Source organism: Rhineura floridana, chromosome 3, assembly GCF_030035675.1.
Source record: "Rhineura floridana isolate rRhiFlo1 chromosome 3, rRhiFlo1.hap2, whole genome shotgun sequence".
NCBI classification, from domain to species: Eukaryota; Metazoa; Chordata; class Lepidosauria; order Squamata; family Rhineuridae; genus Rhineura; species Rhineura floridana.
Window position 1 is genome coordinate 205,931,476 of NC_084482.1, and position 15,088 is coordinate 205,946,563.

Consider the following 15,088-nt stretch of genomic DNA (forward strand, 5'->3'; position numbering starts at 1 on the left):
ACAGAAACACTAAAAACACTTTAAAACATAATAAAAAGACCTTAAAATACATTAAGACAAAACAACATTAAAAACATTTTTTAAAAAAACTTTAAAACATCTTATGAAGCAGAGGTTCCTCTCCGTCTACTCTTTCCCATGCAGACACATCAGCCTTTAGTGCAAGCCGAGTTAAACCACAACACTTCCAACATGGGTGCAAAGCAAATGCTCTGCCAGTATGTGGAATAATTCCTTTGGATATTTCAGAGCTCCATAGGCCTAGCCATGCACCCTCTAGAGAGGGCAGTGAGCAGTTTAAAGCTATCGTAACAAATTTATGGAAGATATGGCTACTACATGGTGGCTACATGAAACTTTCCGGATCACAGGGCACATGCTGCTTGGGTACCAGTCACTAGGGAACAACACTGGGAGTGGGCTGTTGTCCTCATGTCCTGCATGTGAGCATCCTGCAGGCATCTGGCTGGACAATGTGGGAAATAGGATGTTGGACTAGATTGTCGTTTGGTCTCATCCAGCAGGGCTTTTTTTATGTTCGTATTCTGAACTGTGCCCAAAAATGGACTGAGAAGCTGTGCATCATAGGTAAGATGTGTTCCCAGCACCAGATCAAAGTTGGTGACGTTGCAGCTGTATTCCTGACGGTCTTCAAAGGCAGCCCTACAAACAGTGCATCACAGTAGTCTTTCCTACAGGTTCCTAAAGCATGGGTAATGGTGACCAGGCTGTCTCTTCCAAGGCAGTGTTTCCCCCTGCCTTGCAGAACAATTGCTTAATTCCTATGCAGATTGAATTCGATTAAAACTCATGCTATTAAACAATTAAAATGTTTTTAATTAGGTGACAAACCCCAGATTATTTTGCTGTCTGAATTGGATTTCAGAGAGTAATTAGTTTGATCATGCTGCATTGGAAATGCAGGTTATAATAATGCTGAAATATGAATTCTGGTTGCTCCAAAACTGAACACTTTTATAATGGAGTGTTTGCATATTCTTTGACAGCCGCATGGAATGAGGTGGATGCTCTGATACAACCTGTGGCTTCTCTCTCCCATGGTCCTTTTCTCACCCATAAGGAGTGAGTTCTGACAAAACCTTTTCTGCAAGTTGGGTTATGTCTCTGGCTTCTGCAACTATGTCATCCAGAAACCTGTAACTTGCGCAGAAGGCCCCTCTAGCCTTCTGTGTCTATGATTTTTCTCCCTGATGGGTTTTTTCATGTCTAATGAGAAATGAATTGCGAGCAAAGCTCTTCTCACAGGTTGAGCAGTGATATGGTTTCTCCCCTGTGTGGATCCTCTCATGCAGGACAAGGTGAGAGCTCTGTGTGAAAGTTTTCCCACAGTAGGAGCATTTGTGTGGCTTCTCCCCCGTATGGATTCTTTTGTGTCTAATAAGATTTGCACTGTGACTAAAGCTCTTCCCACAGTAGGAGCACTTGTGTGGCTTCTCCCCTGTGTGGGTTCTTTCATGTGCGAGAAGATGCGAGTTTCGACTGAAACTCTTCTCACAGACAGAACACTTATACTGTTTCATCAGTATGTGGGCCCTTTGAAGTCTCATAAGGCTGTACTTGTGACTGAGGCGTTTCCGAGGCACAGTGCCCTGGTGTTGCAAATTCTGGGCTTTTTCATGTTTTGGAAGACCTGATCCTTCTTTAAAGGCTTCCCTAGATAGAGTGAGTGACTTCTGGTTCCAATATTCATTGCAGGCATTGCTTTCCTCACCGGAACAGTATTTATAAACCCTAATTCTTTGTTGCCTCTTTGGCTGGCATGGATTCCCGGAAGTGGTTCTCTGTTCGTATCCCTGGAAAGCCATGGCCCTTGTCCAAACACCGCCGTCCTGTTCCACTTGTGAAAGATTTTCCAATACATTATCTTCCTTTTCACATCCACTTGCTTGCCCGTGATCTGTAGGAATGAAAAAGAAAACAAATCCTGCTGTGACTGACAAGCTGATTTAGGGATTAAGCCAGGGGTGGTCAATGAGGGGCCTGTGGGCGCACATGTGTCCACAGAGAACTTTCCTGGAGCTCACAGGGTCCTCTTGCCCTACTGAAATTGGGCTTGATAAAGCATCCTGTTATAGCCAATAGGTTATGGCTTGGTTGTGGCGTGTGGTGCTGATGAGGGTATCTGCAAATGTACCCATGAGCACTCAAAGGTTGGTGACCCCAGGATTAGGCCAAACTGGTGTTGGAGAATAGAAGTTATGTGTCTGCACCGCTAGGCCTAGGAAGCTCTGAAATATACAAAGGAGTTGAATGTTAAGGGAAGTCACCTCAAGCACACTGAGGAAGGACGGTAGCTCAGTGGTAAAGTACATGCTTTGCACGCAGAAGGGCCCAGGTTCATTCCTCAGCATCTACAGGTAGATCTGGGAATGTCTCCTGCATGAAATCCTGAAGAGCCGCTGCCAGTGTAGACAATACTGAGCGAGTTGGACAAATGGTCTGACTGTGCATAAAGCAGCTTCCAGTGTTTCCTATCAGTGCTCTGGATGAAGCCATCTTAAATGTAAGGAAGGGGCTGTAGCTCAGCAGTACAGCACCTGCTTTGCATGCAGAAGGTCCCAGGTTCAATCCCCAATGGCATCTCCAGTTAAAAGGATCAGGCAGGGGTTGATGGGAAATATTCTCTGCCAGAGACCCTAGAGAGCCACTGCCAAAATGGGGCTATATGAAGAATTAGTTTGACTTTGTACAAGGCGCGTGCACCCCCCCCTCTCTCTCTCTCTCACTCTCTTACTTGACTTGCCCATATGCACAGTGGCTATCATATGTGACCCTCACCTGTGAATGTAAGAATCACAAGAAAGTGCTGTGGGTGCCAGTGACAAAATGGCTGCCAAAGAGTGTGTGGCATGACACAAAATGGCCGCCACATCTAAAAGAATGGAATATGAGGCAGTACCACAAAATTCTGTGGGGATGCCTCCTTCTCCATCAGCCCCCCCATCACTGAAAAGCACCTACATCTTCCACCACTGCACTCACTCACAAAGAGAAGCTCTTTGCACCTCTCCTCTGTTCAGAATGGAAAGGGAGGAAGCGTGTCCAGTCCTGACAGCCAATGAAAATGTGGGCAAGTTTAAGGGAACATGTTCAATGTACAAGAGGCTGGGCCAATGCCAACAGGAAGCAGGCAGGAAGAGGAAACAGTCTCAAGTATATTGTGGTTTTTGAGGGGATATTTACTGAAACCTTTTGCAGGGGCCATAGGAGGTACTAATGGGCACACTGGCACCCATGGGCACCATGTTGGTGACCACTGTCCTAGAGAACATAGCCATCATGATTAGTAGCCCATGATAATCAGTGTGGTGTAGTGGTTAGAGTGCTGGACTAGAACCTGGGAGACCAGGGTCCAAATCCCCACTCGGCCATGAAGCTTGCTGGGTGAACTTGGGCTAGTCACCATCTTTCAGCCTAGCCTACCTCACAGGGTTGTTGTGAGAATAAAATGCGGAGTGGGAGAACCATGTACAGCACCTCAAACTCCTTCGAAGAAAGGCAGAATATAAATGTAAAAACGAATCACATAAAAATAAAGCCTCCATGAACTTTTAAAAAGCCATCTAAAGATGTGTCCCATGTCATAGGAGCCCCACTGGCGTCAACCAGAAGTCAGGCATTTAGGGTCACTGCTCCCATGCTGTGGAACACTTTTCTGGCAGAAATTCGGCAGGCATCCTTTCTTTTGACTTTCAGGCACCTCTTGAAGTTATTTTTGTCTTCAAGCCTATGCAGCTGTTTAAAATGTTTTTTTGAGGAGCCAGGCATTTTAATCATTATTTTGTAGTGTTTTTAAATGTTTTAATGCTGTTGTACATCACTCTGATGTTTTGCAAGAGAGTGGTATAGAAATAAAATAAATCAGTATAAGATCAATAAAGAGTGGCTATTGTCAAGGAAAACATACCATTTGTTATTTTACTAAATCTAGAAATTAAAGCACTCATTCAAATTTGAGAAAGGGGGTGGCAAAGAAACTTCTGCCAGCTTTGCTTTTTCACTGGAGCCTTCAAGTATTTAATGGTCTTATTTCTGGTGAGTCAGTAGCCATGCTCTCATGGGATAATAGCATGCCCTGCAGTTAGGGAATTGTGCAGCACTTCGCAAGCATCAGCAATTAGCTGATTGTCGCAGCTTGCAAAGCGCTGTGCCTTTGCCTATACAGTTTGGTTTCGAACTGCACAGGCAAAAACAGGTCACCTGAGGCCAGGCGATTGACAGGTGGGTGACCCCCATCCACTTGTCAAACTTGAGCCATGCAGGAAAGAGATAAAGGTGCGGCCTGCTGGCCAGATTCAGTTTTCCATCCTTTTTAAATCGGATTTTCAATGCCATGTTAAATCGGATTTTCAATGCTTCTGTAAAGCTGCCTAGAGACCCGTTGGCCAGAGGAGGAAGGGCATATAAAGAAAATGATTGTTGCTCTTCATTTTATTACATGATCTAGATAAGAGAGCGATCATCAGTGGAGATTTAAAAAATCTTTCTACTGAACAGGAGACAAATTTAAGTCCAGACCAGACTGTAAGGAGTTAACATGGGGGAGAAAACACCAACAGGGCAGGATGAAATTCAGTGTGAAGAGGTGAACTTTTGTGCAGAAGAGCTTTCAGACATCATGATACTTTTGCTGGGTGCCATTCCAGGGATGTGCCATATAACATAGGGGACAGGAACCTGCGGCCCTCTGGATGTTGTTGCACTACAACTCCCATGATCCCTGACCAACAGCTATGCTGGCTGGGGTGGGTGAAAATTGGGAATCTGACATCTGCCAATATGAGAGCTGATGTTGTGTAGTGGTTAGAGTACCAGACTAGGACCTGGGTGACCAGGGTTCAAATCCTCACTTGCTATAAAGCCCACTGAGTGCCATAAGAACCTAAGAAAAGGCCTGCTGGATGAGACCAGTGGCCTATTTAGTCCAGCATCCTGTTCTCACAGTGGCCAACCAGATGCCCCAATGGGAAACCCACAAGCAGGACCTGAGTGCAAGAGCACACTCCCCTCCTGTGGTTTCCAGCAACTGGTATTCAGAAGCATACTGCCTCTGACAGTGGAGGTAGAACATAGCTATCATGGCTAGTAGCAGTTTAGAGCCTTATCCCTCCAGGAATTTGTCTAATCCTCTGTTAAAGAAATCCAAGTCACAGGCCATTGCTCGGGGGGGGGGGCTCATACAATGGAATGTTCCTCCATGTCCCCACAAAAAAGATCTTAATGCCTGCACATAGAAAACTAGCCTGTCAGGTAAAAACCCTTTCCCCCAACATTCTAGGTTATCTATAAGTTGGATGTTTAAAAAACAAAAACATGCGAACTCACAGCTGCATTCTGAATTGAGACCTCTGTGAGGCCTCATCCTTGTACCTTGTAAAAAAATGGAATTGGACTGCCTTCATGTTGATCCCAACTTATGGTGACCCTATGAATAGGGTTTTCATGGTAAGCAGTATTCAAGGTGGTTTTACCACTGCCTTCCTCTGAGGCTGAGAGGCAGTGACTGGCCCAAGGTTACCCAGGGAGCTTCATGGCTGTGTGGGGATTCGAACCCTGGTCTCCCAGGTTGTAGTCCAACACTCTAACCACTATGCCACACAAGTCCACAAAAGAGTAACTAGCCCGAACATCTATTTATGAGCCTGCCAAGAGGCCAGTAGCCTGCTTTTTCACACTAGCCTTTCAAGAGTTCTCCCCAGCATGGAAACACAGCCTACTAACCCCATTGCGTTCAAGGGGGCTTACTCCCACATAAGGTCACATTCATGCTATCCAGTTAAAGCAGTATTATCCCACTTCAAACAGTCCTCGCTTCCCCCAAAGAATCCTGGGAACTATGGTTTGTCAAAGGTGCTGAGCGTTGTTCGGAGACCCCTCTTCTCACAGAGCTACACTTCCTAGATTGCTTTAACAATTATTTTCCCTTCCAAGGGAACTGTGAAAACTGTAGCTCTGTGAAGGGAATGGGGGAGGCCTCAAGGGAGGGTGGCCTGGAGGAAAAAGCAGACAACATGGTCGTGGGCATCATGGTAACAGGCATGCCTCACATTCTCTCTCTGGCCTAGCCAGAAGCAGCAGGAAAGCCCAAGAGCTTGTATCCCGATTCAGCAGAACTCCTGCATTCTGAAGTGGCATTCCATAAATGACTACCACACTGTGCCAACGAGGACTTCCTTTGGTCCATCCTGAACGTCCTGCCAGGAGTATTTAAAGCGGGGGGGGGACTTTCTTCAGTAAGAGGGCCGCAATCCCTTCTGGGCAACCTTCCGAGGGCCACATCCCTGTGGTGGACGGGCACAGAGGCAAAAGTGGGCGGGGCAACAAGTGTCAATTTTACCTTTGCACAGCAGGCTAGTTTCGACACACACTCACACTCTCCTCTCTGTCCTCAGCCCAAGCAAACAAGAGGCATGATCAGAATTCAAAGGTACATTCCAGCCCTTGGCGTGTGAAGTTGGGGAAGGGCATGGCCAGGAAAGATAGAGAGGCCGGAAAGCTGCATTCGGCCCTTGGGCAAGAGGTTCTCACTCCTTCAGCAAGGCAATGTTGCCGAGAGCCGGTATTGGTGTGGGGAACTTGCAGCCCTCTCCAGCTGTCACTGGACCCCCTAGCTCCCATCATCCCTAACCATTGACCATGCTGGCTGGGGCTGATGGGAATCCACCAACGTCTGGAGTGCCACACCTTTTCCACCCCAGGCTCTCTCTGGTTGCCCCTCCTGATTCACCTTGCAAGAGCAGGGGCAGGAGAATGAAGGAGAGGGAGCTACAGCGGTGGAGGCCTTGCTGGTATGTACATCCTCTATGTACACCGCCCAGACAGCCTTTTTGGCTTAGGGCGGTATATAAATTAAATTAAATAAATAAATAAATTGGGAAAGCTCAGGAAACTGGGTTAACTCCCCACTTCTCCCACCCGCCCCAGTCTCCTAAAAAGACACAACTAATTCCTGACCAAACAAAATATATGAGTAGTTGGGGGTGTATGGAATAAATATTTATTAAAAACAGAACTAAAGTAAAAACAACCAGGACCAGCAACAAAACATTACAGTATAAAATGTTCCTGTTCAATGTTCCAGCCAGCCATGCCCTCTTTCATGGTACTCCATTCCGTCCCTGGCACCTCCAAAAATCAACCACCATTCTGTGCCAATTGACCCTGCTCAGTCCTCATTGAGGTGTTTTGGGGTGTACCCCTCCCACCAAAGTTTCCCCCCATCTTTTTTGCACTTCTGCAATATTTGGGTTCCCCCCACCCCAAACCTAGCCATACTTCCCTTCTTGTGTGTTGAGAGTGCCATTTTGGCTACCTAAGACTGCACACTTGGAGAAGGAGTTCTCTATTATAGCATGCAGGATCAGCACAACCTTTGAAAAGACAAAAAAAGAAGGAAAACTATTTTCTTCAACATTGTGTCCAGTTAGTCAGGCAACTCAGTGCAGGGTGGGGGGCTTGAAAGAGCTATTGTTCTGTTATGCAAAAGATCCCAGGTTCAGTCCCCAACATCTCCAGGCCGGAATGTCCCATGCCTGAAATCCTGGAGAGCTGCTACCAGTCAGTGTAGGTGAAACTGAGCTAGATGTACGAGTGGCCTAGCTCATTCTAAGGCCGTTTCCTACGTTCCCATCAGTGCTGTGGATGAAATCTTAAATATAAGGAAGGGTCATAGCTCAGAGGTACAGCATCTGCTTTGCATTCAGAAAGTCTCCAATTCAATCCTCTGCATCTCCAAGTTGGGCCGGAAATGTTCCAGTCCGGAAACTTTGAAGAGCTGCAGTGAGTCACTGTAGACACAACTGAACTAGGTGGAACAATGGTCTGACGCGGTATAAGGCAGCTTCCTGTGTTTTTTCTCTTTCTCTATCAACCAATTTTTCCCCACCTAGTCCGTTTGTGGAGATGTCTTCTGTCCTGCGAGGGTTTCCTCTGCCGTAGCGGGGAGGCCTCAGGTCACGACAGGGCTCTCCCCGCGGTCCGAGCGCACGTATGGGTCCTCACCTGCGTGGATCCTGCGGTGCCTGCTGAGGCTGAACCGCTGGCGGAATCTCTTCCCACATTCCGAGCACTCGTAGGGCTTCTCCTCCGTGTGAGTCCGCTGGTGGCGATTACGGTCTGAGCTGCAGATGAAGGTCTTCCCGCACTCTGAGCACACATACGGCTTCTCCCCGGTGTGGATCCGTTGGTGAGTGGCCAGCCCCGAACTGTAGAGGAAGCACTTCCCGCACACCAAGCATTTGTGGGGTTTTCCTCTCTTGCACAACCGCTTGTACTTGGCGGTGCAGGAGCTATGGCCGAAGCTCTTCCCATAAGCACCGTAGGCGTTTTGTCTCTTACCAATATGTGCTCTTTGCTGGATGGTGACACCTCCAAGGTCCATGTAACCTTCTCCGGAAGGAGTGGGCCTGCTCACTCTCTCTTCTGGATGGATTTCCTGCTGAACCTGTGCTGTGTATTGATTCTTGGAAGCATCTGCCTGCTTGCAGCCCTGGTCTTCTGCACTTGCTGTTGCTGTACCACATGGCCCCGCTTGTTCTGAATCTTCTGGAGTATGCTTCTCCCCCACTACAGTCAACAACCGTTGACCTCCTGGAGAAACAAGAAAACCCCAATATCACTTACTCCCTGGACTGCAGGGGGACAGGGGACGTAAAAGCAAGAAACAAAGGTGATGAGAATGGGAGGACAGGTTGATGGAAAGTTTCCCCCCATATGAAAATGGGCATCTGATAAAGCAGGTGTGGAAAACCTTTGGCCCTCCAGATGTTGCTGAACTACAATTCCCATTCTCATCGCTGGCCATTGGCCATGCTTGCTGAGGTTGATGGGAGTTGTAGTTCCCATCAGCTACAGCTGAGGTTCCCCACTCCTGCAGTAAAGAAATGCTGTTGTCAGGTGGTATCAATGAAATCTAGCAGAAAACCATGAGGAGTTCTGGCAGAAAACTACATGAGATGCATCAAGACCCCAAGTTGTGGTCAGTATTAACTAAGGAGGGGGAGATACTCGATTTGGTTTGCATTTCAAGGCAAATCTACCTAATTCGCCCTTTTCAAAGCAATATGCAAACCAAAACACAATTTCTTTTGAATTTCTTTTGAAATTTGCACTTCTGCGAATTTTGCAGTGCAGCTCACCAGCCACGTAATGTGTACAAAAGTGCATGTACTAGGCTAAAGTGTGCATAAAAATGTATATACGAGCGATAAAAGCATACAAGAATGCATTACGTTGGGTAATTTTATTTTGCAGAAACATGCACATTAGGCAAACCTGCATTCAAAAATGTGTACACTGGGAGACGTTCGCGCTAAAACGCTAATGCATCTTCATGAGGACTTCTAAAAAAAAACGGTTGTGGAAATGTGGAGAACTGAATTTAAGATTAGAAAAATGAGAAATCGAAATTGACAGATTCACCCATCTCTAGTTTTAACTAAGTACGGTTAGTGAAAACAAGCCAGGATCAAGCGATGTTGCAGCATCGTGGTTTGTTGATACAGGACCTGCTTTGCATGCAAAATGTTCCAAGGTTCAATATCTGGCATCACCAAAAGGAGACGGGAGAGACCTCTCTGTCTGAGACCCTGGAGAGTCGCTGCCAATCAACATACACCGTTCTGTGCTGGATGGACCAGTGGTCTGTCTTGGTGTAAGGCACCTTCTTGTTTCATTCCCCCTATTTCCAATGTTCAGGCTGTGAGTGCCGCTGCTTACATAGCCAAAACAGCACCATCCATACACCAGGAAGGGGCATCATCGGACTTGGAGGAATCCAAAATTTTGCAAAAGTACCAAAAAACTTTAGAAAAGACCCTAAGGGGACGACCCTAAGGACTGAGCATGCACAGTCGCCATGGAACGGCGACAGACTGTTGGAAGGCGGGGAGCAGAAAACTGTAGCAGTATTCCACACTGTAACATTTTGATTCACAATTTGTTTTAGGTCCCACTTGCGTGCTGGTAATCCCATTGCGAACAAACCACAGTTTCCCAAGCTCAGGATAAGGCAGCTTCCTATGAGGGAAATGTCAGCAGAGTTGGGGGAAGCCCAAGGCTTGCAGAAGTACATAAAATATTTGGGGAAGTGGAAAACCAAACATGCCAATGAAGACTCAGCATGCTCAATCAGCACAAAATGCTGACTGTTTGGGGGAAGAGGGGAGGAAAACAGGAGAGGGAATGGAATGGAGTATTGCAGAAGAGAGCAAAGCTAGGTGGCTGGCAGGCAACCTGAACAGGTGCATTCCTCACTACAACGTTTTGTTGCCAGTCCCACTTATTTGTTCCTGTCATGGGTCGAAGCATGTTAGTGAAATAACAAACAGTGTTAGGAGAATCTCAGGGTCAGCTCTGGTGTGTGGGTTGGGGTTTTTTTGCATTTCCCCTCACCCAGAAGGCTGGATGGTGGCCTCCCCCTTTCAAAGACTCTATAGTTTCATAACAGAGATAATAGCTATGGACCACTGTTATGGAAGAGGAAAAGCCACAATCTGGGAAGGAGTCTGGGAGCATCCTAGAACTCAGGCTCAAAAACGTCACATCCCTCCCTTACCAAACAGGAGGGCCTCTCTGTCATCATCTTCCTGCTTGGTCTCCATGCACAGCGGCACCTGCTTGACACCAGACAGAGCTTGGCCTACCACGGAGGCACTCCCAGCTGCATTCTCATATGACACCTGGAACAGCAAAGAGGAATCCTGTCGTGGAAGAGTGGTGGTGCAGCCACTGGTTACTACCCAGATGGTGTTGACCTCCCCCCCCGACAGGGCCTTCTCAGTGGTGACTCCCTGTTTGTGGAATGCCCTCCTTGGTGACGTGCGTCTGTCTCCCTCATTGTTAACATTCAGGAGAAACTTTTAAATGATTCCATCTAGCTACACTGCTCAAAACTCTCTCAGAGGTGTTCTGCACCAGCTGCAACTCCTGAATAGTCTTCAACAGAAGCCCCACATAGAGCACATTAAAGTAGTCTAACCGTCAAGTGATCAGGGCTATGGAGAACTGTGGTTAAGCTACTTCAGTCCAAGAAATACTCCAATACTTTTTCTACACTGGGATGGGCAGGGAAATCAGCCCACCTTCTGTCAGAACCAGCCACAACCAAATATCAGGATGACAAGGGCCTTTACCTCCTTTTCCAGTCTCTCAGCCTCTTGTTGCATCTTCAGGAAATCCTCAGCCAGGGCCACCGCCTGAGTGCAGGACTCAGGACCACGTTCCCTCACCCAGCTCTGGATCTCCAGTGGCAGGATGGTCAGGAACTGCTCCAGGATCAGCAGCTCCAGGATCTGCTCTTTGGAGTGCCTCTCCACCTTCAGCCAACCCTGGCAAAGCTCCTGGAGTCGACTATAAGCCCCTCTTGGCCCCTCGGCCGCCTGGTAGCAGAAGGACCTGAAGCGCTGACGCTGCTCCTCCCTGCTCATGGTGTCCCCTCTCAAGATGGCCATCTTCACCTTCCCATAATCCTCTCTGTCACTTGCATCCAGACCAATAAAGGACCGCTCGGCTTCTCCACTGAGGGCCGGCAGGAGTCGGGCCACCCACTCTTCCCTGGGCCACCGGCAGGCTTTCGCTACTTGCTCGAAGGAGGCCAAAAAGCCCTTTGTGTCCACCCAGGGCATGGACTCCTCTGGCAACTGTGGGATCCCCCAGTCTGAGTGAGGAGACTCCATTTTCCTCAGGAACTCCTGCCACTGGGCTTCCCAATGCTGGAGCAGGCCCTCATCCGGTTCTTGTTTAACCTGGCCTAGAGGTATCCTTTGCAAAAATTGTCTGATACTCCCAGCCTGGTTTCCATGGAGAACTTTTCCTTCTCTGTGTGATTCCGCCCCTGGTGAAAGGCCTGCTGGCCCTTGTTCCGCCATTTTGACTCACAAGCAGCCCCCACAGTATATAAAAGTTTGGGGAGTGAAAAATTCTAGAATAAAAAAGGGGTGTTCAGGAAGCTTCAGTCTTTCAGAAACCAGCACAGTGGGCTCCTCCGTAGGGAAGAGAAATGTAAAGAAGAAAAAAAGAAATCATTTTTACATATAATTGCTGTATCCAAAGTATATGCAAGGCACATAAGATCTGCAACAAAATGTTAATGCATGGAGTACTCCCATTTAGGGTTTCAGGCAGTCATGCCCTCCTCTAGGAGATTCCATTCTGTTCTCCCACCTTCCCCTGGTTTTCAATCCCCTGCCTCAACAGACACGGAATATTCCACGGCCACTCAGCATGCTCAGTCCTCACAAGGCTGTTTTGGGTTGGGATGTCCCCTCGGTGGTTGTTTTCTCTAACAATTTTTTTTTGTACTTATGCAAACTTTCATTCCTTCCTTCATTCACCAAGGTTTGTAGGCGGCTTAATTTTTTTTAAAAAAAAACAACAACCCTCTAATAAATAATCATAAATTTCTTACTTTCAAAAAGCTTTCCAAAATCTTTATCCCAGTTGGTGTCTGTCTTGTATTTGAATTGATTTTACGTATGTGCTGTTGATGGTTTAAGCTGTTATTATAGTTATACTTAAAAAATGTTTTTATACATGTTACTGTTTTATATACGCTTCATTATATTGCAAATTGCGTTGGGATGCCTCAGGAGAAGTAATAAATGAAATTATTATTATTACTACTACTGCTACCACCCATCCTTCACCCTAAGGTCCAAGGGCAGGTTACAACCATTTCAAATACAACATTAAAAGCAGTTCAAAACAAATTTCAAATATTTGGGATTCCTCGAAGCACGCCAATACTTTCCTCTCGTTTCCCAGGTCACATCCACACCATACCCTCAAAGTACATTTCAAAGTACATTCTAAAAGAATCCTCGGACCTGTCACTTATGCAGGCTGCTGGGAATTGTAGCTTTGTGAGGAAACTACAGTTCCCAGGATTCTTTGGGGAACGCCATGTGCTTTAAATGTATGGTGTGGATGTGACCTCAGTGGCTTCATTTTGCTACACGCGGCATTCAGCGCTCGAGTTCGCTACATGTTTAGCCTTCCTTTTTAATAAAAACACTGTGGCATGATTTGGTGGTGGTTGTCTTTCAGTCATCATGCTCCCAGCTGACTCAGTTTTAATGTCCCACAATGCTATAGAGCAATGCTACACTGAGGGAATTGTGGAAAATTAAAACACCACATCCTGCACCCAGCTTCCCAGGGTCAGATCATTTACGCATGATTCTCTACACTGACAGGCAGCAGCTCTCTGGGATTTCAAACAGGGTTCTCTCGGAGTCCTACCTGGAGATGTCAGGGATTGAACCTGCAGCACCAGGCAACACTTGCAACTTCGGGGAAGGGCCAAAGCTCAGAGGCAGAACAAATGCTTTGCATGCATAAGTTCCCAGGTTCAATCACCTGCAGCTCCAAGTCAGGCTAGGAAAGAGCTCCCTGCCTGAAACCCTGGAGAGCCACTACCAGCCGGTGTGGCCAACACTGAGCTCGATGAACCAGTTCCTATGTTGCAAGCCACGCAGGGGTTGTGGAAAGGGAATCCTCTCCTCTCCCCGTCACCACCCGTGGTCTGGTTGGCCACCATGAGAGCACGATGCTGGACTAGGTGGGCCATTGACCTGACCCAGATGCAGGGCTCTTTGTAACGGTGAAATGACCCTCTAGAACAGCCTTTCCCAACTAGTGGGCCACCAGATGTTGTTGGACCACAATTCCCATTTTTCCTGACCATTGGCAATGCTGGCTGAGGCTGATGGGAGTTGTGGTCCAACAACATCTGATGGCCCACTAGTTGGGAAAGGCTGCTCTAGAAGAAACGTGAATTTCTCCTTGAGCTCCTTGGAGGAAAAGGTGGGATATAAACTTAAAAAGCAAGTATGAATACAGGCAGGGTCTTTTGCAGCCCAGTCACTCCTACCAAAAAGTCATCTCTGTGGATGTTCCATTTCTAACTACTACAACTAACTGCTGCCGATAAAACCCGGAGGGGAGGGGGATGCTATCTTGGAGGAGCTCCTTGGAGGAAAAGTGAATAACGCTATGTCGACCTCCCACTAGGATTGCAGCCTCAGTCTGCTGCTGGGACTGCACCTTTCCCTCCCAGATGCATCGCCCCTTCACTCTTTGTACGCTCACCTCGCCACGCCTCCCTTTACATCCGGAGCCTGTTCGCTGACTGAGCTGCAGGGAAGTTCAAACCCGAATCAATTCCATTCACCGCGGGGGGTGGGGAGTATTTTCTCTGTAGTAGGTTATTTATTTATTTATTTTTGGACTCGCCCCCTCCCTTCGCCATCATTCCTACTTCCTCTGTCCTCTCTAGGAATAAAAGGAGCCTTTGTCAGTTTAACCCTCCGATTCCCGAACCAGAAAGGCTCCTGCGTGATCATAAAAGGGAGGTTTGCCCGCTGCGTCTCTGATTGATTGACTGATCTGACCACCTTTACTTCCTGGGGCCCGCTCCAGATGATGGCACAGTTAGGCATTTACAAGGGCTATGGAGACCAGCTGGAGTGCCCATCACCCCAAACTTTTCTCTTTACACAAGAGTGTGAAGAGAGGAGTAGTCCGGCCATGGGGGGGGGGGCTTCCCATTGGGGCATCTGGGTGGCCACTGTGAGAACAGGATGCTGGACTAGATGGCCCATTGGCCTGATCCAACTGCAGGGCTCTTCTAACGGTTTGCTGTTCTTCTCAAAATTGATCAGATGCTGCCTGAGATAATTTGCATGTAGGCAGGGGGGAGAAATGTGCCTTCCCAAGTCAATACAGGAAAGGAACACAGCCGTTCTCCAAAATTTGCACTTCTCTGAATTTCGCAATGCAGTTCTCCAGCCAAGTGTTCAAAAATGCATATACTAAAGTATGCATTAAAATGCTTGTATTATTTTTTACTTATTTATTTATTAAATTTATATTCTGCCCTTCCTCCCAGAAGGAGCCAAGGGCGGCAAATAAAAACACTCAAAACACTCAAAACACCATAAAGACAGACTTTAAAATATATTCAAACAAAACATCTTTAAAAAATCTTTTTAACAAAAGCTTTAAAAACATCTTAAAAAGGAATTCCATCACAGACACAGGTTAGGATAAGGACTCTACTTAAAAGGCT

At 47.1% G+C, this 15,088-nt stretch overlaps 1 protein-coding gene across 4 annotated transcripts; it reads right to left on the reverse strand.

Moving 5' to 3' along the window:
- On the reverse strand, positions 1–14,248 carry LOC133381313 (zinc finger and SCAN domain-containing protein 16-like). Of its 4 annotated transcripts, none has more exons than XM_061620289.1 (4): positions 14,110–14,248; positions 11,154–11,976; positions 10,577–10,700; positions 1–1,918 (listed from the first exon to the last, which is right to left on the reverse strand). In XM_061620289.1, exons 2-4 carry the CDS (start codon positions 11,886–11,888, stop codon positions 1,194–1,196), a joined length of 1,584 nt encoding a protein of 527 aa, XP_061476273.1. In that variant the 5' UTR covers positions 11,889–11,976; positions 14,110–14,248; the 3' UTR covers positions 1–1,193. The 4 variants fall into 4 exon arrangements, with proteins under 4 accessions (XP_061476273.1, XP_061476272.1, XP_061476271.1 ...); XM_061620288.1 differs by having other exon boundaries at positions 11,154–11,999; XM_061620287.1 differs by having other exon boundaries at positions 11,154–12,002.
- Between the last annotated feature and the right edge of the window lie 840 nt (positions 14,249–15,088).

Excerpts from the sequence above, each read along its gene's own strand:
- LOC133381313 (XM_061620289.1), bottom strand. The coding sequence starts at position 11,888 with ATGGCGGAACAAGGGCCAGCAGGCCTTTCACCAGGGGCGGAATCACAC. Across the intron at positions 10,701-11,153 it reads CTGAGAGACTGGAAAAGGAG|GTGTCATATGAGAATGCAGC; the intron begins GTAAAGGCCCTT and ends TTGCTGTTCCAG. Across the intron at positions 1,919-10,576 it reads CAGAGAGGCCCTCCTGTTTG|ATCACGGGCAAGCAAGTGGA; the intron begins GTAAGGGAGGGA and ends TCATTCCTACAG.